Raw genomic sequence first — 24,313 nt, 5'->3', positions numbered from 1 at the left:
CGTTTCGGTGCCCCATTCACTCTCACTATATGGATATACGATGATCTAAAATGATTTTGACATCAAAGTTATATGGGTGAGTAAACGATCGTATTTTATGGCATTAATAAGGTCCAGGTTGTAAAAACGGTAGTTCCCTTTAAGGCTAACCTTAAAAGTAGAGAGGATGTCGGCCTCCCAAGCCCAAACTTCAAGCCTGCACTTTGAGATCGAAGTAATCTATTGACATGATAAGGTACTACGAAGTCTTTGACACATGACGTGGGCCTTGTATTTCTACGACACTCTAGAATCTCCTCGCCACGCTACGTGATGCCCCGTCGCCCTTTAAAACCGTTTCGTCATCCAGTTTCCTTATCACAAGGTCGAGCTCTCTCTCTCTCTCTCTCTCTCACAATGACAGTCGCAGGTCAGTCTTTGTGGCGGTTAGGGCCGGCGCTGAGCCAACGTTCAGGTCAGTGGATCCTTGTCTCATATCGCCCGCTTTATGACTCTCAATTTCAATGACAGGGCACTGACATCACCGGCAGCCAATCGGGAGATCCGTAACGAGGCTAGCAATAAACCGCAGGTGAGTTAGACGTCGTAAAACAGATTCTAAACAGCTAAAGTTAATGTTCAGTCAAATCTGTTTTTTTATTTTATTGTATTGTTCTTTCTAAAATGTTCGTTTATTGATTTTCACATTCAAATCACCTTAAAATATACGTTTAAAGCCTCATTAACATATGCTTCCATGCACATTCTCCACAGTGTGCTACGACTTTATGGCCCTTTAAACATTTTCTAATCACCTTTCCAGACCAGTCACCTCTGCAGAAGTAGCTAAAGATATGAGCCTGCGTTCATGCAGCGTATCTGCTCTCTCTATGTACTCAGTCAGCGGGCACAGGACAGGCTTCACATTTACACTTTGTCCAGATAAGATACCGACCGCTGCCCTACAGCTACGACATATCAGAATTCGTCCTGCTGCAGCACAAAGACACAAGCCCCAAGAGGGTGGAGCATGTGAAGAATGGAGTCCTGCTTCTCATTCCTTTCACAGCAGGTGCCCCAATTCTGGTAAATGGGACCGTCCTCCATCATCCACTGTGAAATGCTGCTCTCTCTTAGTCTGGCCTGAGTGCTCGTCCTTGTCTCCTGAGACTCGTCCTCTGAGACTCTGCTAGACAGGATTTTTTTGGCAGGATGTCCACTGATTGGATGTTTTTTCTTCTATTGAATCTTTGCTCACAATATCAACCTGACTTCTCATTTATTTCTGATGTTTCCCACATAAAAAAACTACTTTCTGGGCTCCCCTGGACATATTTCAATTGTCGCTTGTGCCACTTGCAGAGCATTTCTGCATTTGCATCGCACACTTTTGTCAAATTAAAGAAGAATGTTTCTTAATTTACGGATTAGCCTGGGTGCTTTATTACGTAAAAGTCTTGCATGTTGAAGGAGAGGGCCCCACGATTCATGGAGTTTTCAGGCACGTTGCTAAAAATGTATCCGAGCCATTTAATCCGCCGCCCTGTAAATCCTCTCTGAGAGTTATTCGGGCGAAACACTGGAGGCTTTTTTTTCCTGGGCTGCACGAACCGCAACAGAGTCTCAGCTGACGGCCCGGTGACGTCAGAGCGAGGCAGGAACAAAGCCTACTCCTCCGAGAAATCACTGATAACACACATCGACACAAAGACAGCACGGCACATGCTAATGCTGCAGGAGATGGTGCAGCTGATACTGATCCCACTTTAAACAGGGAGGAAATGTCTTATTAGGAAGCTGAGGCGTTCATGATGGGAGACTTTAAACATGTCATTCTTGTGTTTTTTAAGTATTTACGCACACACACAATGATGTCCCTCTTTTCCCAGGCTCACAGCGGTCCCCAGTGAGTGCCCATTTTCACCCGTGGACCCCTGCCAACCAGTCCCTCCATCAAGTGAAGACGAGCAGAGCGGGCCCTGCTCCTCTCCGCAAGGGGGAAGCGCCGATTAACTCCATTGTTGTCCCACTTAGAGTGCGACCCCACACTTTGGAGTTTAAAAACGTCTGGACGGCGTCCAAAATGTGTCGCAGGAATGCTGGCGCAACCAGCAACCAGACGAGGGGCGAAGACTATTAATGAACGTGGCTCCCAGGGAAAGAACAGTTGGCCCTCGAAGCTCAGTGCGAAACTGGAAAACAGTGACGCTATACATCGATTTCAAGAGTTAATATACATTATCTAACCCTGTTCAAAGTTTGTGAGTAATATCAAAACCTGTATTTTTAAATCGAGAGGTAATATTCTTCTTCAAACTTTAACACACATCTAGGTACTACTTTAAATGTGCTGTGAGTGAATGTTTTTCCAGAATACCTGGAACTTTCAATATCTGACAGTTATACACAATTTACTGCATATTATAAGAATGTAATAAGCTTCTGGGAGAGGCACAACGCTAGCAAAGGAACGGCTCAAATCCTCTGGACAGCAGTCAGTTAACAACTTCAATAAACGTTGTGTGATTAAAAGAGAGGAAGAGGCTGCACATCAACTATTTGTCAAAGTTATTAGACCCAGCTACACTATTCCATCTAACAACACGCTGTGGAGTACTATTAAATGCTACTGATGGTGCTGGGGTGCTGCATGTTTTTATACAGGCTGTACATATCTGCAGCTAGAACATGAGCAGTCTGTATTCAGGTCAAGAATATAGATTTCATTACTTTCTACTGTGTTTTTACTAGTGCCGTCATCAGAGACTAGTCTGTGTCGACTTTCATCACATTTTCATCACTTTAAAAAAAATCCAAAGTTGTGCAACCGTTGTCCAGTTAGCTGAATAAGCATTAATGGTCTCTGGTTGCCACATTGCTGCTTGTCACTTCCTGTGCGTTCCCACTGAGCTAAAGTGACAAATAGATGCAAACTTTCTCCTGCAGTACATAAAAAATAACAGCTCACATTTTTACAGTTTAGTAATTTCCCATAGAAAAAAAAGGTGCTGTAGTTTTGAATAAACGGTGCATTTGTTGGGGACTATTTTCAGCGGCGGATGGATCCACATTTGTGGCTCTGCCGAGTATTTGGGGCAGCTTCATGGATGGATGGTGGTGGTGTGTGTGTGTGTGTGCTCACTGGTGTGTTTTAAATGGACGACAACGGAGGAGGAATCAGACTTCATGGGCTCTGTTGATGATTAGAAAAATAAATAAATCACCCAAATTAAATTCTTTAGAGCCCTATAGACTATTATAGTTATATAGTTTATGACTGTTGTACGTGAAAAATTAATAATAATGTTCTACAGATATGAATAAATACAGATGGAAAGGTTATATAATCATAAAATAATTTCATGACTGGGGTTTGTGTTTCCAACATCGACTCGCTGAAACAAAACGGATCAATTTTAATGTAGGGAATGACTGGAACCAGCTCCTCGTCAATATTTTATACAGTAATTAGATCACGGAGGGGGCGGGACGGAAACATTTGTCCCCGTCGCTGGGTGATGAACTGGGTCACAGACCTTTACCGGTGGGGTTTTCAGTCGGTCCTGTCCCTTAACTCTCGCGGTTTAACGTCGGCAGCTGCGTGTCAGCAAACACTTGAGATGTTTTAAATGCAGAGTTCAGACGGTTCGTCCTCTGGGGAGCATGAATGTTCACGCTAAATTTAATTTGAACCTCCACCCCTTCAAGCTTCACATGTTTTTACTTACGAGAAAAGTCACAACAGTCATTAGGATGTTTCCTGTGAGGACCATGAATATTTAGCTCACATTTTTCTGGTTAGTAGTCGATGGACTTTGCTTGCAAAGAAAACAAAAAAACAACAACGAGGAAGTGCAGAAAATGAAAATTTTTGATCTGTATTTTACTACAAGGGTTCATCCTCTGAGGAACTTGAATGTTCAGATTGAATTTAATCTGAACTCACTTAAAACTGCAAAAGTTTGGCTTTAGAAGAAGAGTCACAGGGTTACAACAATCTCTAGGATGCATCCTCTGTGGACCATGAATATTTAAAGCAAAGTTCCTTTTGTTTTTCTGGCCAGTAGTTGATTAAATATTTTGCTCGACTTCACAAACACAAAAACAAAGATGTCAAACTGCCGATTTTCCTGCTTCTGATACGCCGCCCTGTTGTTTCGCTTTAAAGTTATTAAACTTTATATAAGTAACAGGCTGCCGCAAAAGGAAAAAGAGAGAAAGAAGAAGCACCTTTTTATCGATTTATTTTTTGCTGTCACTACTTCTTATTTTTGTTCCTCAGTTTCTTTTTATTTTTGCACATAAAAAAAAAAAAGGTCACGTGTTAACAGAGGTCACACGTGAAAAATTTTAGCCCTGGCAGATCCTGCAGCTCTGGTGACCTCTGACCTCTGACTGTGGGTAGTAATCAATAAGTGAGATTTTATTTTAACGACAACTCACAAACACCAGGCTCTCTCGGACCCGATCACAAAGGCAGTTATTGATCAGATTAAATGTGTTTGACACAGCGAGGCTTGTGTAAGAGGTTTACTTGAAGCAACGAGCAGCAACACGGCTTTACTCGTCTCAGCCTATAATCTAATCATCGAGACTTTTCAACAGGATTAAAGGGTTAAAAGAAAACCACAGAGGCCTTTACGGAGCACATACAGTCAAATAAAGGAAGCACGGCGTACGTTTCTGTATTTGCTGGTGTTTGCAAATTTAAAATAATCTAATTTACAAAGACGCTTTCCTACTTTGCTTGTGCTTTCTTTAGCTACATTGCGTTGGACTCTCTCGGCCACCATGCATTTACTTTAAATATCTTAACGTAAAAATGACTTCTGCCTCATCAAGCTCAGTTACAACCAACTATTTCCGGCCCTGAAAACATCTTCATCATCCTTGGCACGACACGGCCTCTCGCCTCACTCTGAGCTTGTCGTGTGACGCCTCCTCTCGTGCCGTCGCCGCCGCCGCCGTCCTCACTCTTTGGCAACGAGGTTTCACGCCTGGACGTTTAGCCGGGTATCAGCGCCCGGCTCAGGAGTGCAGAAGACAAGCGGATTAAGCCGCGGGATTTCCAGCGGCTCAGAGCTGCTATTCCCAGCCTGGGTCCGACAGATTAGACCCCCTTCCCCCCCTGCCTCAGCTTTGATTTCATGACTCAGTTCTCTGGAAGATGACCAGAGAAGATGTTGATTTAGTTGGAATTAATTCAGCCAGGCTCTCAGTTTGTAGACATTTTGATTCATTGCTCGCTGCAGAAAAGGCACAGGTCTCATTAGGCTGCACAAATGTAGGAGTAAATGGATTACAGCCATCGTTAATAGTAATATGAGGCCTCAACCCAGACGCAGTGATACAGAAGTTGGTTTACTTCCACAGTGACATGATGGTGCATGTTCGTGCGGCACCTGGGTGACAGATTTAGTGCAGAGCAGGATTTTAAATATTTTTTTTTAGTGATTCCGGTTATTTAAAAGCTTGAAAATAACCCTTTTTGCTTCCCCAGAGGAGTTCAGACTAACATGTCTTCAACCTGACCAATCATTCTGCATGAAACAGAACAAAAGAAGAAGATGTATTTGTTCTTCTTTCCCCAACTGTATGTCCAACCCTGAATATATAGAGTAGAAGATGATGACCAAGATGTCTCCACATCTCCAACATGGATTCCAGCTTGGTTCAACTTTTCAAACTATGGTTTCTATCCCTCCTGGAACCTCCTCTCCTGATGTTTCACCCCAACGTGGAGCAAACACGCTCAGAAAGACTGAATTTATTCCAACTGGAGAGAAACCAGCACATCAAGAGTTTACACAGTTATAAGGAGATCAGCTTATCAAAGGTTAACACCACTGCAAACGATTTGATTGGCTCAACAGATCCTAATCACTTCCTAGACAATTTCACAGTTTCTCCAGCACTGATACGTTAATTTAGAAGCTAACTCAAGCTAGTAGTAGCTAAGTGTGTCCTGTTGCTGTGAACAGATATTCTCCAGTTTAAGCAGCAGCAGCAGCTCTGAGTTGACTCCACCTCGTTCAAAACTCAATTAAAATGAATGAATCAGCTGTAAGAGCCGCCAACATCCACCACCACCACCTCCTCCTCCTCGACAGGGAACGTTACTCACTTCCTCCACCCACACCCTCGCTGCTAATGTGAGAACAAACCGACCAGAAAACTCAGCATTTAGATCTGTATCTCCCGTGTTTCACGAAACTTGTTGTTTTGGTGGAAGAACTGACAACACAACAAGAGTTGGACTGGAAAGCTGGCAGTCGCACACACTCACCTGTCTGAACACAGCAGACTTAAAAGCAGCCAGAGTGCTTTTTATAACCCACAGTAAGCTCTGGATTATACCGTTAACCAGAGATCTGTCCTCGCAAAGAGTGGAGTGGGAAACCTCAACGGACGCTTTTGACAGCCGGGTTGTTCATGGACGACGACCAGCCCCAACAAAGGCCTAAAACTAATCTATGTGTCGACTCTTTGCTTAGGCTTTTGCACCTTGTGTATTTTAAAGCTTAAAGAAAGAAGAAGCCCCTAAAAAAGTTGTACTTATCTGCATAAAAATGACTCAAAACATTTGTGCGGATTTTCACATAAGTCTATATAACATGGGGGAGGTGGTAATGTCCTTGTTTGGGCTGTTTTGCTGCATCTGGACCAGAACGCCTTGTAATCAGTGATGGACCAATGAATTCTGAATTATACCAACAAATTCTAAATCTGTCCATGAGCCGAATCTGAAGAGAAACTGGGTCACGCACCAAGACAAGAACTCCAACCACACGAATCGTTCTACGACAGGATGGCTGAAGAGGATCGGCCAAGTCAGAAGTCCTGACCTTAATCCAATAGAAATGCTGTGGAAGGACCTGAAGCAAGCAGTTCATGTGAGGAAACCCACTAACATGTCAGAGCTTAAGTGGTTCTGGTCTGAGGAACGGGCTAAAATCCCTCCAAGCTGCTGTAGACGACCGGTCAGCAGTTACCGTAAACGTTTAGTTGCACAGAGGACGTCACAGCAGATACTGAAAACAAAGGAATTAAGAAATATACAAGTATAATATCTAGGCTTCATTTGTTTGTTTGGGTTCCCTCAGCTAAAAGGCTCACCAATTTGCTTGTTCTTCTTCTACGAGGGTTAAAATACACAAAGCTAAGCAGTTGCCATGTAAAAGAGATGCATATAGGGGAGTTTAGAGCAGAGTTTAGCAAATCTGTACAGAAACCTACATCTTAAAGCTTAAAGCTCCTCATAACTTCATATTTTTGTCACTTTTAAATGGAAGCCATCTATGTCAGACTGGAAAAACCTTCACTAAACAGAGGAGGTGGACTGAGATTTAATCTGCCATCTTTTTACAATACAGTTTTAACTTCTGTCCCCAAGAAGTTTCAGTCTCTTTCACACCTTGACACTGGAGCCTCTGACGGACAAGAGGGAAGAGGAGGTAGGGGGACAAAACAGTCCCCCCCTCAACAACAGGTAAGTACCCAGTCGTTAATGGAAATTGGCTGCACCAGTTTCTAGTTATTAGCATAACAAGCAAGTTTTTCAGGAGGAGTTCCTATTTAAACCAAAGACTTCCCACCAGTTGCCTAGAACTGAAGAAGCTACTCGGATGAGTGGTGAAACATCTTCTCCAAAACTCAACAAGTCCAGTTGCCTTTTTTGAACCTTTGTTGGATATACCATGACCTGGATGACTGAGAACCTTCACAGACTTTTAAATTAAGCACCCTTCCCTCTTTTTCCTATTATAAAGCCCTTGATGTGCTATGTATAAAAATCAATGGATATTCTTTGGAGCAGGAGAGATTGTGTAACTTTTTTTAATCAGGTAAAAGTAAAGAAACAAGGACTACACCACCGATCTGTGCACAGATGGATTTAAAATATTTTCACACATGTACAATGTTTAATAGAATACAAAAGAACTTCTTGGTTAAAAATGAATTCTTAAAAAAAAAGGACACGTGTACGAATGGGAAATATTCAGAAATAACTTCATCACTTGATTTTCACTCCTGCTTGATGCAAGCAACAAACCGGTGCCAAGTGACAGAGCACTAAATTACGTAACCCAAAGCTGTAAATCCTCTTGGCGCTGCAGTGCCAACCGGGACCTGGGAGAGCCTGGTACCCCTGCTGATAATCCTATAAATCGCAGCAATGACACCATATAGAGACTGATTATGAACTTAGAGCTCAGGTTCTTGGTTTGGTAGCGAAGGTAAGGTACCCCGTGTGACCGGGCATTCGTCTCGGCGCCGTGGTGGTCTTCATGGACACGGAGGCGTGATCTGGAGCGGCGGCGGGGGTGGGAGGCGCCTCCCCTGAGGTGGGGCCGAAGTCGGGGAGCGGCAGGGAGACGGTCCGGACGTCGTGGACTCTCAGCAGGACCTCCAGGGTGTCGATCTCCTCGAAGCCGTGTTCGGCCAGAGCTTCGCACGTCTTCTGGACCTGCTCTATACACGGAGAGAAGGAGCACAGCCGGCCTCCTGCTGGAGACAAGAAGAAGACGACGGTGAACACGCCGTCGCCACAACGCTATAAAGACCGCCTGTGTTAAAGCTGCACTCCAGAGCCAGTTAGTTATGTTAGTATGGGTGGGTTGATCCATGTTCATGGTCTCCAGAGGATGAACCAAAGCCAAGCTGAGCCAGACTCAGTTCTTATCAGAATATGAGTTTGGTAACAGAGCATTTCATTGGCCTGAGACCAACTTTCCTCAGCAGGTCTGGCCTCCAGACTAGATGATGTACATACGCGACGGCTTTGATCTTGAGCCATGAGGTCGGTATTAGAAGTTAGAGATAAATCATGACATCACTTCCTGTCTAGCCTCCGATCCACTAGCTTCCTGCTCGATCTATCGGTTGGCGTTTGTTTCCTTAAACCTCGTCCACATGTGAACGGATTCCCTCGTCGTCCAAACTGCAGACGAAGACGTAAACATTCCTATTGTTTGGGCGCCTTCGTCTAGAGTTATATTTATCTGTCCGTCCATTCTTTCATCCATCCATCTCTTTCTCTCGCACTGCATCTCCTTTTATATCTTTTCATCTCTATCTCTTAATATCTGTCTTTCTATCAACCCATCTCCATCTTTATTTATCTATCCATGTACCCATATATATATATATATTTCTGTCCACCCGTCATGACATCCATCCATCAAGATAAATAGACATCATCATGTGCAGAAGTTGTGCTTACAAACACTGAACAAAGATAAATAATCTAAATCTGATTTCTAAACACAACTTGGTCCCAGAAGAACGTCTAGTCTCACCCTAAATCATCTCATACTCAAAACATCATCAATAATCTGTTTATTTTTCCCTATTCAGAGCACGTTTCCCGTCTTAACCCAGCAGTCCTGTGACGGGCTGCAAGCTGCAGGCTGAGGTTTGTGGATCACCGGGGGATGAGCCGGCGCTCTAATGAACGGAGATCACCTGCCGGCCGAGGCCTCTCGTCTCTAAATGAACCCCTGCCGTGAAGGCAGCGGGAGGCCCGAGCAACGGTCCAAGAAAACTTTCGCTGGCTGACCTGAAGACTGGAGGATGAGTCTAAGCTCTGCAGCTGGAGAAAGAAAGCTGGGCCTCTGGTTAAACACACTTTACATCCTTTACTTACAATCTGAATTAGTCAGAGAGGTGACTTCTGGTCTATCCGTCTATCTCAATAGCCAGGACGGCTCGTCTTTATCGATGGACCAGTGAATTCTGAATTATACCAGCAAAAGAAAATGTCAGGACATCTGTCTGTGAGAAGAATCTGTTTTGTGAGTCAAAGTCCAGAGGAAACCCAACGACATCTCATAACTGAAGTGGTTCTAGTCTAAGGAACGGGCTAAAATTCATGCAAGATGCTGCAGACAACAGATCAGCAGTTACCGGAAATGTTTAATTGCTGTTATTGCTGCGCAAGGTCACAGCAGATACTGAAAACCATGGTTTACTTCAATTTTCACCACACAGATTATTAATTTTCTTGAGTAAATAAACACAAAAGCACAATATTTCTGTTTCATTTGTTTGATTGGGTTCTCTTTGTCTACTTTTAGGACTTAGGTGAAAATCCGATGATGTTTTGAGTCATTTTTAAGCAGAAATGTAGATGCAGTCAACGCATTTAATTGTGACTGAAGCAACAAACATCATAAGAGTCCATGCAACGACCATCTTACGTCCAGGTGCTTCAGTCTTTGTGTCTTTTACGCCTTTCACTTCCTTGTACAAACAAACACACCTTCCTCTCTGGACTATGCCCACATGAGTTGATCAGCTACTCTTTATACGCCCTTTATTTGCCACAATTTTAAGTTTTTATCGCCCACTAAACGTCCAGAGGCTGTAAAAACTTAAGAGGGAGATACAGCAGAGAGGGATGCCTGATGGGATATGGTGTCCAAGTTTTGCAGTTACTGAAACATTACAGGAGACCTCTGGATGTTTCAGATAGCAGTCGTTCCTTTGGCTAACAGGACTAGACCATAAACACAACTCAATAGTCTCTTAGCGACCCGGACCAACGCACGCAGGGAGGGGTTGATGATTAAACAAGGGCAAGCTGTTATTTATATCCTTGAATATTAACTGAATCTGTGCTCGATACATGCATGAAACTACCTCGTTCGTCAAGTCCCGTTCTCGAGTCTTCATGTGTGCTTTACGGTTGCATAATAAGACCCATAAGTCTACAAAGAGGGAACAGGGAGGGGTGGCTCTGCTAGGATTCATGGTTCTCCAATTGAACAGAGCCGGGCTTCGGGCCAAAACATTAAAAGAATTACAACATGGAGGGGGAAAAAAAAAAAAAAGAGAAATATTTCATTGCCTCCTGTCTTACACTGCGTCCACTGCAGAAAAAATAAGTTCTCAGGAACTTTCTTTGCAGCCTGAGAAAAGCTTCGAGCAGCAAACTTAATGAAAGCTTAGATTAATGGACTTTAGGGGATGTGGACAGAGGTATTTGAGACTGTATTGGTAAACTGGCATCATTAAAAGCCTCTGTTTAGCCTCAAAATCGTGGAGAATGATTGTGGTCAAACAAGCGACTGTGACATTTTGGGAATTTTTAAGTTTTAATTGCCCATAATAAATAAATCCTCTCAGCGCTGGAGCTTCTGTCGTGTTTTGCATCTCCCTCACCGTCAACACAGTTAAGATGTCCAGGATCAGTAGTTTATGAATGCTATTATCCCCGATGCACATAAATGCAGCACAGTTTTAAAAAGAAAGCCCCAATATGCAGAGGAATGCAGGAGGAGCGAGGACGCTGCCCTGCAACTTTACCACCTCCTCTCCGACTCCCTTTTATGGTGGCACTGCTACATTTTCCTTTCTTGAGCTTTTGCATGCACACACACACACACACACACACACAGATACAGATAAATAGAGTGTAGCCAGATTAAAGAAGCAGTCCCATGACCATACAGGGTTATGCTGCAGGCAGAGAGCTGCAGAACGTGGCTCCATAAGGAAAGGCTTGGTTTGTTTTCCACGGCTCCGACTGGATGTTTTCTCATGACATGCAAAGAAACAACCGTATCTAAAACAAAAGACCAAAAGATGTAGAAGTTAAAGAGGAGAGTGCTGCTAAATTCACCTTGCTGGTGGAGAGCTAGGAGGGTTGAATGAACCCAGATGGAGCATCGCAGTCGCTGGCATTAATTAACTGGTTGTAAATTATGTCACTAAAAACAAGATGGCAGCTCCCGTTACCACAATATTACGGCTTCAATTTTCCTTCCTCTCACTCTTCACACTTCTCCATCCTTCTTTCTACTCTGCCTTACATTTCTCCTTTCTTTTTGAACTTCCTTCCTTCTTTCCTCAAACACTTCCTTCCCTCTTTCCTCTTCCTTCTTTCTGCCAGCTCTTCCTTCCTTTCATCTTTATTCTGACTCTTCCTTCTTCTTGCTCTTCCTTCCTTCCTTCCTCTCACTCGTCCTTCCATTCCTTCCTTCCTCTTCCTTTATTCCTTCCTTCATTCTTTTTTCATCTTACTTTTCTTTCCTTCCTCTCGTCCTTCCCCCAACTCTTACTTCTTTCTCCCAACTCTTCCTTCCTTCCCCAAACACTTCCACCAACTCTTCCTTCCCCCAACACTACCTTCCTTCTGCCAACTCTTCACTCCTTTCTTCTTTATTCTTACTCTTCCTTCTTCTTGCTCTTCATTCCTTCCTTCCTCTAACTCTCCCTTTCTTTCCTCAAACTCTTGTTTCTTTCCTTTCCCCAACTCTTTCCTCTTACTCTTCCTTTGCTCCGTATTTCCTCTTCCCTTCCTTCATTCCTTCCTTCTTTCATCTTACTTTTCCTTCCTTCATCTCTTCCTTCCCCCAACTCTTCCTTCCTTCCTCAAACACTTCATCCCTTCCTTCCTCCAATTCTTCCTTCCCCCAACGCTTCCTTCCGGCTGCCAATTCTTCCTTCCTTCTTATTGCTCTTCATTCCTTCCTTCCTTTCTCTAACTCTCCCTTTCTTCTTTCCTCAAAGTCTCAAAGCTTCTTTCCTTTCCCCAACTCTTGGGAACTCCTCCTCCCTTCTTTCCTCTTACTTTTCCCTCGCTCTGTCTTTCCTCTTCCTTCCTTCTTTCATCTTACTTTTCCTTCCTTCCCCCAACTCTTCTTTCCTTCAAGTCTCCCTTCCATCCTTCTGCCCTTATTCCCGTCCTCTCACTCGTCCCTCTTTCCTTCCTTCCTTCCTTCAAGTCTCCCTTCCTTACTTCCTTCCTCTCACTTGTCCATCCGTCCTTCCTTCTTTTTCTTTACCTTACTTCCTCTCACTCGTCCTTCCACTTCTGGAGCTAGCTCCGTCCATACACTATCAAATTTCCCACGAGGATGACAATGAGATAGGCGACGAGAAAATGTCTTTACATGTGGGCGAGGCTTTTTGAGTTCAAGACAAGAGAACAGAAGGTGAAAGACATTAAATATTTAGGTCTCTTTTTAAATGTCAGAGGACTTTTTCTCACTTGACTTGTTTTAAAACGGTCGGCCAGTTGCTATGAGGTCTCCATTTCTTCACCTACAAGCAGTGACCTCCACGGTGAGAAGCCGACATGCCCTGGCACGCCGACGCGTTTTCTGCCTCGCTGGCTGGAGTTCATACTGTACTCCTGCACCTAATAACTAATGCAATGTTAATGAGAAGAGCAGTGGCCAGGATCGATGGGTTGGTCCGTGAGAGAAGAGCGACGACGAGACGAGGATGGAGGATGGGCAGATACATTAACGGTCTGCTATTTTAAAATGTGCTCAGTCACAGTCACGCTCCTGCTGCACCAGGACGAGTCACAGAAAAGTCATCATCAGGTGGCTGTGATTGTTCGTCTGAAGCCGCCCTAGAAATATCTCTTAAATATTGTCATCAGGACTCAACTGATTTTAATTGTTTTTCATTTGATTGTGCTGTTGATCCAAGTGGGAATTAAATTAAAATAAAGTGAAAATTAATATGCGCTCAAAGCCTGACAACGCAATTATACGAATTATTACAATTTCACTGCAGAAATTGTCAGTATCCATTATCAAGTGTAGAAACTCGTGCAGTCGATTAAAATATTTCATTGTGATTAATCGCATGGTTTCCGTAATAAACGTGCGACTTTTTTATACTGTTGTAACCATAAAAAAAGTATGTATATTGTTAGTGAAGTTAATCGAGTTAATCCCTGCCTGCTTCAAGAGAAAAAACAAAATTACTCCTGGTACCTTGTTTCTTCATAGCAGCCTTGGCGTGTCCCACCGCGTCCCACGGGCTGGGGATGTCCAAGAAGACGGCGTCCGCCACCCCCGTCACTCCAAACCCGTCCTTGCACACGTCCTGGTTCCGGACCGTGACCAGATGATCCACCCGGTGCTCCTTGAACTCCTCGTCCACCTTCTCGGCTCGCTGCTGGTGGAACTCCACCGTGTGCAGGTGGCCCGTGGGGGCGATGGTGCGGAGGATGGCGTGGGAGAGCGAGCCGCTGCCTGTGCCTGGAAAACCAAACAGGGGATTGAGTGAAAAAAAAAAAAAAACACAAAATCTGGGAAAAATGCTCTAGACGTTGGCGCTACGTAGAATTCAGAGTTGGGCTCTATTTATTGAACAATCATTTGAAGTCTTGAGCTACCACCAACAGCTGTGACGTTACCTCACATTTCATGTGTCTGGACTAAAAAGTTGCACTTGAACACACCACAAAGATTACAAGACCAGCTGGATCAAAAGTTCTGGGAAGCTAGGGAGAGCTACTATTAGCTGGGAAGCTAGGAAGCTAGGAAGAATTACTATTAGCCAGGAGGAGCTACCAATAGCTGGGAGGCTAGAAGCTAACAAGAGCTACTATTAGCTGAGAGGCTAGAAAGCTATGAAGAATTATTATTAGCCAGGAGGCTAGGAAGAGCTACCAATAGCTGGGAGGCTAAAGCTAACAAGAGCTACTATTAGCTGAGAGGCTAGAAAGCTATGAAGAATTATTATTAGCTAGGAGGAGCTACTAACAGCTGGGAAGCTCGGAAGCTATGAAGAATAACTTTTGGCCAGGAGGCTAGGAAGCTAGGAGGAGCTACTAATAGCAGGGAGGCTAGAAGCTAAGAAGAGCTACGATTAGCTGGGAGGCAAGGAAGCCATGAAGAATTTCTATTAACCAGGAGGCTAGGAAGCTATGATGAGCTACTAACAGCTGGGAGGCTAGAAAACTATGAAGAATTACTTTTGGCCAGGAGGTTAGGAAGCAAGGAAGAGCTGCTAACAGCTGGGAGGCTAGATAGTATAGGAACAACATCTTAGGCAGGTCGAATTTTTTCCTTAAGGAATTCCAGGTTGTTCATAAAATATTCATGTTCATTAAATATAAATATTTTCATAATGCACTTCTTTGTACCAAAACAAAGGCAAACATCTGAAGCTGCCATCATTTAGAGGTCATTATTCTCTTACGTTACTAGTTCGGCCCGCTTGAGATCAAACTGGGTTGTATGTGGCGCCTGAACTAAACTTAGGTTGATAATGAATGAATGCTCTCTTGTCACTAGTGGGAACACACCGCTGCAAATAAAAGTGAAAACCTCAAACTGAAGTGTCTTAGAGAGGACAGTATGCCTCCTTCTGTCCTGATCCAGTCTAAACTGCTCTCAGCTGTTACTACAAACACACCCACATTTTCACACCGCTTCGCTTTCTCCTCTGGCCCATGAGTGGATGCTACATTTCCGAGTGGGCCTTAATCACCCTGAAGCGGTCCTGTTGGTGCCGTAAACAAAGCCCACCAATGTCCAGTCTCTGAACGAGTGATTTTTACAAGAAGAAAAAGAAAAAAAAATGGCACCGGTCACGTGAATGGAGAGTTACAACGAGAGGCCTGCAGATCCACCCCTCCTCCTCCTCCTCCTTATTCTCCTGATATTACATCACCGCCGCCTTTGTTAGTGTGGCGACAAAAAGGGCAGTGTTTACCCGACGGCTGTACTTTGACTTGCTAAAACCTCGCGCTGCTGGAGCGGATGGTGTGTGGCTGCAAACAACAGTCAATGGGAAACCTTAGATGGATGAATGCAGCAGGAATAAGGACACCCGGAAAAACACAGGCCTCGCTTAGATATGTTTTTGGCTCAAATTACCTCATTTATTGATAACGACAATTTTGTTATCTCCGTGTCAGAAGGACAAACTGTCACTGAACTGGAAGTCCTGATGCTGATATATATGTGTGCATATACAAATTCTGTGCCAGTGATTTTGTTTGTTCCCTGAGGTTGTATTTTCTGTGTTGTTGGATTGCATTATGTGCCAGAGAATATTACCTCCCTGTCTTTTAAAATGAAAAATGAAAATCTCAGCAACTACTTTACAGACTTCGCTGAAATTTGGTAGAAGGTTAGAACGAGTGCTTGGCAGAGGATAATGATAGTATGTTTGGTTTACATTATTTAAATTGAACAAGTTCTTAATTTTCATCGAAAATCTGAATTAATTCCCATATTAAGAGGAAATTTCGGCTTGTTTTCCTGACCATTTCACCAAATAGAAATAGAATTTAAGCTCACAAAATAGTTTATAGAATATTATTATTTGCTGGCAACGTTCTTGAATGCACCGTGCAACAGTGAACTAACATACACGGCTGCAACTGCAAGCTAGTTTCATTACAAACTGGAGTTCTTCATGCTCCACGAGTATTTAATTTGTACTGTGCTCACATCCTTGTCCTGTTCTTGCTATGAGGTTGCACGCTCCATCTTCCCCTTTTTGACTATCATTGTCTAGCCAACACCATGATGAAATAAACAAAGCACCTCTTCTTCTTTTTGTCAGCAGGTCGCCGCTGTGTTTTCTAGTGAGCTGTATGCATAGAAAACATGTCCCACTCCCGCTTGGAAACTAGCTTTTAAAAATGTCTGATCAATTCTGTCTAATCAAAAGCTCAAAGATAACTCACTTTATGGTGCAAGAGAAATAAAACAAGAAAATGTACTGGGGAGAAAAAAAAAAATCAATCACCAATTTGTGGTGGTTCTGAAGCAAAATAATAAATTTAGGATGTCATATGATCAGGCATCACACTCTAACACTGTCCTACAGAGCAAATGTCACTGAGAAGCTTGTTTATAAATTTTATCGTTGAGAGGAAATAGCTGCGAGCGCAGTTTTGTCTCTGTGATGGGTCTGAAGCTCAAACAGAACTCGATCTGCATAAACAGACGATCAATCAACACATGGCCGACCTCGGGCTTCGCGCCAGGGTGCCGCTGGGTTCAGTTTCCATTATAAAGACGATGGACGAGAGTCAGGTCTGTGACGGATTCACCGAAGGCTCGCATACAGGGAACAAGTTTTTATACTAAATTCAGCTTTGTTGCACAAAAAGTGTGGTTAAAAACATCAGAGGAACAAAATTAACTCTTCCCATGGACGCAAACAAAAATGATTCGTCATTCACTAGAGAACTTGAGATACAGTGGTTCTGCCAAATCTGCATCCAATATAATAGAAGGTGTTTTCTTCAACTTTCCTTCCCACCCTGAATTGATACCATAGAAGACGATGACCAAGATGTCTCCATGTCTCCAACATAGCTGTCCACATGGAGTCCAGCTTCCTTCATCTTTCCAAACACTGGTTGTTTTCCTGCCTCTATGTTTCTGTCCCTTCCTATTTCCCTTTGGGTAAAATAAAAACATTAGTATTGGTTGGTATTTGGCATCAGGAGAGAAACGTAATAGTTCAACTGCAAATTTGAAATAAGATGGAAACTTTAAACCAAAGGCATATCAGCTGAACTTGGACCAGGTAGCTTTTGTGAATCCACAAAGGTGTGTTCAGGTAATACGGTCGGGGTGACCTTTGAGCATTGCATTCTTGCCAAAGAACTTATCATGCAAACATTACAGTATCACACTTTATAGTAATAGTATTGTTTAATAGAAGCCAGTACGTTACGACTGAACTGATCATCAAAGGCGTACATCACTCCTCGAGTCTGGTCTGATTGAGGTGTTTACACGAGGCATTTTTATTCTGATTGTGAGTGGAATATTAGTGTTTATTTAAACCTGGAATCTTTGGAGAATCTGGGATAAACCTACTCTGATGTGCTGTTGCTTTAACTGTAAAACTAACGGAGGAACATCATGAACATATGTTGGAAGCCAGAACAACAAGCGTCCATACTGTGAAAAATCCTTTCCAAAAATGAAAATGTGGAGTATCTGAGCAGCTCTGTTACAGTGACTCATGTTATGATCTGAGAGCTGAGTTGACCTTTACTGCCACGTGCTCACAGACCTTTAGTAAAGTACATATTAATTATTTATGAACAGCTTTTAGGCTGGTACGCCTGATGAGAGCCTACCTAGCTATCGGCTTTGTGCTAATGGCTGCATGTGTTGAACGATGGATGAGGATTGAATGACCTACAGTCCAATCCTTACATAGACAACAACAAAACAGATTGGAGATTGTGGTAATGTCTGCAAGTTGGTGAAACTTACAGCAGGTCTCCAATCTGTGACATTTCAATGTCCAACACTGTTGTCAAGTGGTCTTCTTGTTCACGCTTCTTTATTGGTGCCAACGGCGGCACTAGAAAAAGCATAATACAATGCTTTGTTGCACAAATAACAATGAACTGCCTTTTAATGGAAGATTTGCCTTGATGGAAATGCTCAAATCAAGGGTTTCTAAGCTGCTCACACAACAAGACGTCTTGTTGGTACAGAAGAAGTCGGGGAAGAGGACTGAATGTAACTTCTGACATAAACTCTGGGTCATTTCTGTTCTCAATCTTCTTCCCCTATCAAGGCCAACGCCGTGGTTGGCCGGATGAGAAGCGAAACCAGGACAAAGGTCAAATAACTTCCCAGCAGTCCATCTAGAAAGTGAAAGCCACAGATAAATGTCCTCCGGTCCTTAACCAGTGTGGTTCTTGGACGCTCATTCCCATGCGCTGCTGTGGATCAGCTCCAAGGTCAAATGCAGGTGTCTGGGTGATTGTTGAGGGAGATTCTTGCCACGAATCAACAACTGGACCAAAGCTGGGGTTTAAAAAGCAAAAATTGATGGGACATATTACTGTATTTAAAAAGCCAACTCACTCTCACGTGCATCTGGTGTTAATTACAGTTCTGGGAAGCTAGGAAGAGTGTTCTTGCCAGAGTGGGATACAAACTCCTAACTGTACGTCCTTGCAGAGTACAACTTGTAAATCATGATCAGATCACATTCCAACAAAACCATCTCTGAATCTGTCACTGAAGTTACTACTTCCTGGAAGGATGTCACTGTTTTGGTCCAAAGGACAAAACAATGTGGGTTTAGAAACTATCCCTGAACCACCTGTGCATCATGTGGGCAACTAAACGAAGCACCATGGCTTGAATCTTAACAAAATTGTCATGCAACCAATTCATTCATAGTTAAAAAGTGAAGGAAGGTTCAATCAAACATTTAGGTAGTTTATTGTGGTTTATTGTTTTATTTGGATTTAGTAGGAGCTCCCTTTGCTTCCCTGACTTTCAACTTCCTCCTTGTGGCCTAGAGGTCATTAGTGAATATTTTACTGCTCGATGTGAAACACTGATACAGGTGTGAAAAAAATAAAGGCTGCTATACACACACTGAAGAACAAACTAACTCCAGGGTGACTTCCTGACACGACTGAACAGCCAACACAACTATCGCCGCTAATCTCTAAATGTTTATACAGCCAGCTGACAAAAAGTTCTCCTCTCAACAGAACCACTGTTAAAGACGATCAGACTCAGCGTTATGAGTCACCGCTAAAATGCTGATTAGCAGCTCACTGACACATAATAATGATGAAGTGATTCCGTGGATTTACACATCCAGAGATAGTTTTATTTAAAGTCATGTTTGCATAAAGCAGCAGAGCGACGCAACTTCCAACAGGGGTGGATTGTGCAACTTGGGACACGCCAGAGAAACAAAACTAACTTTACGGGTCCATGTATGACATATATTCCTTAATGAAGATTGAGGTATACGCAGATTATGGGAGTTTTCAGGGAAAAATAAGAGAATGGGACGAGGTAGAAGCTCTCGGTCCATTGGCCTACCATGGCATGGCCCACCAGGATTAGCTTTGGTATGCCCCAACAGCCAGTGCACCAAGCGTTTTGTTTGATGGGCGTAGGTTTGCGGCCAGTTGATGGGAGCACTCAGGTAGGGTCCTCTACTTTCTGTACCAAGGACAAAGTGCTGACCAGGTGTGTTTCATTGACTTGAAGCTATTTTGTGGAGCTGATATGTGTTAGTCGTCTCTTCTGTTACTCACAATTAGGCAATGTTAGCTTTTGATGTTTGAAGTGGAAGAGTCGAAGGTCAACGAGGGTAACTCTTTATTATATAGTAGTGGGTTAATCCTTGAGTTAACTTAGAGTTAAATCATTTAACTTTTAATCAAAAGATTTGTCATAACAACATATTTTAACTTTGTTTTGTCACTTATTAGCATTGCGTAGTATGGTTTCACTTCAATTTATTGTGCTGATTGTTCAAAAAAATAAAAAAATAAAAAACTGCTTACAACTTGGAGGCTGTGCTGCCATGCTACCCATTAGCATCTGCTCCAGAGAGTCTTTGTTGAGCTCTGGTCTGAAAAAAGACGACGACTTACAGACACTGACCACTAACTAACAATCTGACTAAAGTCACTTTAATAGTGAGAATACTGACGTCACAGTCTTATGATTGGGTTTGGACTTTATCTATGTCCACGATGCTTGGTGGCTGCAGCGGCCATAATTAGGGAGGAACATGGCGACAAATTCCACGCCAATCAACGCATTTACGCAATCAAAGTCATTAATTTAATTGATGTGTTGCTGCAGCAATATAGAGCAGTGCCCTGTGTCCCTGCGGTGCATTTGCCGGTGAGCATTTCAACCTTTACGTCTATTTCTGGAAAATCCCAGATGGTTACGTTTGCCGTGGGAGTCTACCTAGGCCTGACGAAAACCTGACCATACTGGGGGGAAACCCTGCAATGCAGATACTGCTGGTGTTTGTGCTGACTACACAGACCACCAACTGAACCCATTCATCACCCGGGGACCCTCCAATCTACACCCCCACACATGTTCAATATATATGATCAATAACGTAGAGGGCAGCCAGCAGTAAAGCATGATGAAGCACTGCAGCGCACACCTCTCCTCGCCTCGATTGCTGGTTTTAGACTGAAAGAATCAAACTACTTAACCAAACACAACAACACACTCTGGGTGATTGCAATTATACAAATGGAAATGGAGCTGAATGCAAAGAAGTGGAAACGCAAGGGGAGAAAAATCAGAGGGAGGACAAAGCGTGGCAATGTCACAGACCATATTACATAATGCCTGGGTGCACTGAGACACATCTGTCGCAATCCCATAACGTTATATATATAAACAGCTGAGGCTGTGCTGGTGAAAACATCTGGCTGAGAGTCAAAGGTGTAAACACGGAGATTAAAATCAGGCAGTTCTTTGAGCTAAAGCAGGAAAGATTTGAGGCCGTATTATATCATAAAAACGAAGGCTGTAACACAGCAAAACACGCAATCCTCAACAGAGGAATCTTTCAAATTAAAAACTCATGTTGGGTAATCTCATAAAGAGTCCAGAGACATCTTAAAAACAAGTGACTCATTTAATTAAAAAAAAAAAAAAAAAGAAGAACAGGCGAGGCTTCAAGGCTTCAACTAGACTAAAACGGTGCAAAGATGGAAACAACATTGATCAATGTTAAATCTTAAGTGTGAGAAATCATTTATCCACTTCATGCACATCTGGCAGAAAGGACCCGCTTCTATTCCAGCTGTCTAAACTGGCCGTGTCGCGACTCATGTTTCACTTGTGCGTTACAAGCATAGCTGAAAAAAAATCTTCTCTTTCGCTTTACGCATGTGCACTGGTGATTGCGTAATAAGCTCTGAGCATTTCCAGTGATTCAAAGTGCACTTCACTGCTCTCTGAATGTTTCCTGCGCAGACTGAAGCTACTTTTTCATCTAACCCAAATAATTTTGAACACATATCTGAAACTCCGAGTCACACTGCAGTTGAAGAGTAAAGAAGTCTGTTTCAAATCTGAGCATTATTCTGCGGCTCATCCGATGTTTGGACGCTGAGTCAGCGGGCCGTGACAGTTTCCAGATGTTTCCAGAGGTTTTCCCAGGACAGATTTGCTATATAATCTCTCTAGTATGTTTAACAGAAAGCCTGGATATAAAAGAGGTTCTACCCTGAGATCTCCTACAAATTCCCAATAAGACATCTGAGCTCCTCACTCTATCTCGAAGAGAACCCAGTCACTACACGCCTGTATCTTCAATGTGCTTTTTGGACAATGAGGCTGATGAATTCACAACAGTCAGGTACAACACATTAACTACTGCTGACGCTGCACCAATCTGCCTGTCGGACTACAGTTTCGTCCGCACATGAAGCGATTTGCTCGTTGTCCATCTCTTTGTTGCCGATAGTTGGTTATCTAGTGGATGCCCCGGGCTCTGGTTGCCTAGGTAACCCTGTTGGATATTTACAACACTGAATGTTTGTGAGGGAAACAAAGACTTCCGTTTTGTTTTGAGTTCAGAAGTGAGAAATTACAAAGTATGCGAGAAACTTCACAGCTTGTTCTACAATGTGTCTCATTTAGCAAAGTCATGACACACACACACACATCAAACAGCTGAGTATTTTAAAACGGTCAGCTTCAACAAACAAGTTAGCTAGCCTGGGTCATTAAGGGATAATACTTGACTATATAGCAATTGATTAATGCTTGGTTTAACTTACTGTTGAATAACTATCATTTAGCTTTTATTTTTGACACAACATGAGACTTCAGCTTGTTCCACAATCATTCATCAAAATCATGACACACAAACACAACAAACAGCTGTCTGTGATCCTGACTTAGGATTTTAAAATGGTCATATTTAGAAAACAGTTTGGCTAGTTAGCTAGCTTTTGTAGCTGGAAACATCAAGTGTTGAAGGTCAATGAGGGCCAACAACATTTGATGATAGAGTAATTGATTAATCCTTGGGTTAACTCACTGCTAAATAACTACCATTTAACTTTTAATCATAATTTATATCATAATAGGCTATGGAGTTTAACTAGCTGAACTTAACGTATGTGCTTTCAGTGAGAGAGAGACTTTACAGCTTGTTCCACGACATGTATCATTTCCCAAAGTCATGACGCACACACAACAAACAGTATCAGTCGCTCCCATTGGTCACTTCCTAAAAATAGAGATGAGTTCTCAAAGGTTTCTTCTCCTATTGTCGCTACAACTATCTTAACATGAATATTCATAGTTACCCATTACTATATTGCTGCAAATCTCTTGCTTATGCCACTTAACGTACTTTCCTGCAGTAGCCATGTTGAGCTGCATCCTTTCTGTGCAAATGCAAATATCATTAGAGTTGCTAAACTTCTGCATCAAGGCCACAGTTCCCTTTCAACCAAACTACTATCTCAATTTAAACTGTATTTGTTTGACTTTCATTGTTCTGCAAACACAGACAACCCTCCTTTCTATGACATGTTCCTCACCTGACTCGCAGACGATGGAGCCCGGCTTCAGCTCCAGCATCATGGTGATGTTGGCGATGTCTGTGGTGTAGAGGATCTGTGTGCGGTGAGGCAAGGCGATGGTCCACAGCTCCGGCGTTGGGTGGAGGACGTAGACCCACCCGCCTTTGCTGCAGGTCACCTTCGACCCGTACCGCTGACCGATCAGGTCGGTGGAGTGGCGAATGACCCCGTAGCGCGTCTGCGTCTGGGCGCCCTGCTGCACCTTGACGGGCATCACGGAGTTGTGGCTGAGGTAAACGATCGCAACGTCCCCATCCTGAATGAGGTCTGAGTACTCCACAAAACTCATGGTTAGCACAGTCACTCTGCAAGAGGTGAAACACAAAACAAGAGCAAACAGGCAGAATGTTAGCCGACTCTGGTTAGATTGTACATGCACTAAAATAAAGAACTGCACAATGATCTGAGCTCTGTTTGTGTTTTTTTGACAAGATATTAATTATAACTAAGAGATATGGGAGTTGAGAGAACAACGTGCGATGCTAGCTAGTAGCTGCAGGCTGATATCCGCAGCTGTTCAACAGAAACAGTGCAGGTGAATACAGACTTTCAGTGTCTGCTGTGTGCACTCAAAGCAATCATTAAAATGGAGGTCTGTACTTAGCTGAATCATCTGGTGCTGACAGTGCATGTGTAAGGCAGAGCATTTGTTGTTGTTTTGATAAAGAAAAACTCTCTTCAGTAGTTTATGCTGAATCATTTTAACTGGAAAATGGGTTTTAAATATGATGTGCATAAATGCAGACAAAACTGTGTTTAACGCAGCACTGATATTTAAGTAATAGAGCTGAAACATAAGGAAATGAATCAAAATCTGTGCCAACATCCAACTATGTTCCCTTTACATACAAATCACACTAAGCAATAGGCAAAAAACCTTTGTGTAAATGTATAGTTGAGGATTATTTCTATGTTGTTATATTAGCCAATATTTCAGTAGACAAGTGCACAATCCCTTCTTCTTGAATTGTTCTCTCGAGAAAGACATTTTTTATTTTTTTTTTACTGTAAATGGACCAGGTTTTTAAACAGTCTGCATTTCCAAGAGTCCGAATGTGCAATTTTATTTTATTTTATTTTGTAGCAAGGGTCCGAGAATCTTAAATTTACTTGATTTTGACTTTGTTAATTAATTTTCATCTTTAATATGACTTTTTAATTATTTCATTTTTAATCTGTGTCCAAATTAATAAAGGAAACAAAATGGCTCCCTTG

General features: G+C 42.8%; 1 protein-coding gene across 5 annotated transcripts in view; it reads right to left on the bottom strand.

Annotated features, from left to right (window-relative positions):
• Window positions 1-24,313, bottom strand: part of trmt61a (tRNA methyltransferase 61A) — a 31,130-nt gene that overhangs the window by 5,839 nt on the left and 978 nt on the right. For 3 of the 5 annotated variants that reach the window (XM_084568704.1, XM_084568706.1, XM_084568705.1), the window contains exons 2-3: window positions 23,057-23,403; window positions 13,713-13,979 (exon numbers count right to left, since the gene is read on the bottom strand). In XM_084568704.1, coding sequence (XP_084424830.1) covers window positions 13,713-13,979; window positions 23,057-23,387 — 598 coding nt within the window. In that variant the 5' untranslated portion in view covers window positions 23,388-23,403. Of the gene's footprint in view, window positions 1-7,799; window positions 8,488-13,712; window positions 13,980-23,056; window positions 23,404-24,313 lie in introns of those variants that run through there. The other 2 variants (XM_084568702.1, XM_084568703.1) reach the window with 2 other exon arrangements.

The sequence above is a fragment of the Chelon labrosus genome, assembly GCF_963514085.1.
Source record: "Chelon labrosus genome assembly, chromosome: 20".
Lineage (NCBI taxonomy): Eukaryota > Metazoa > Chordata > Actinopteri > Mugiliformes > Mugilidae > Chelon > Chelon labrosus.
This window is presented reverse-complemented; position numbering and strand designations above follow the sequence as displayed.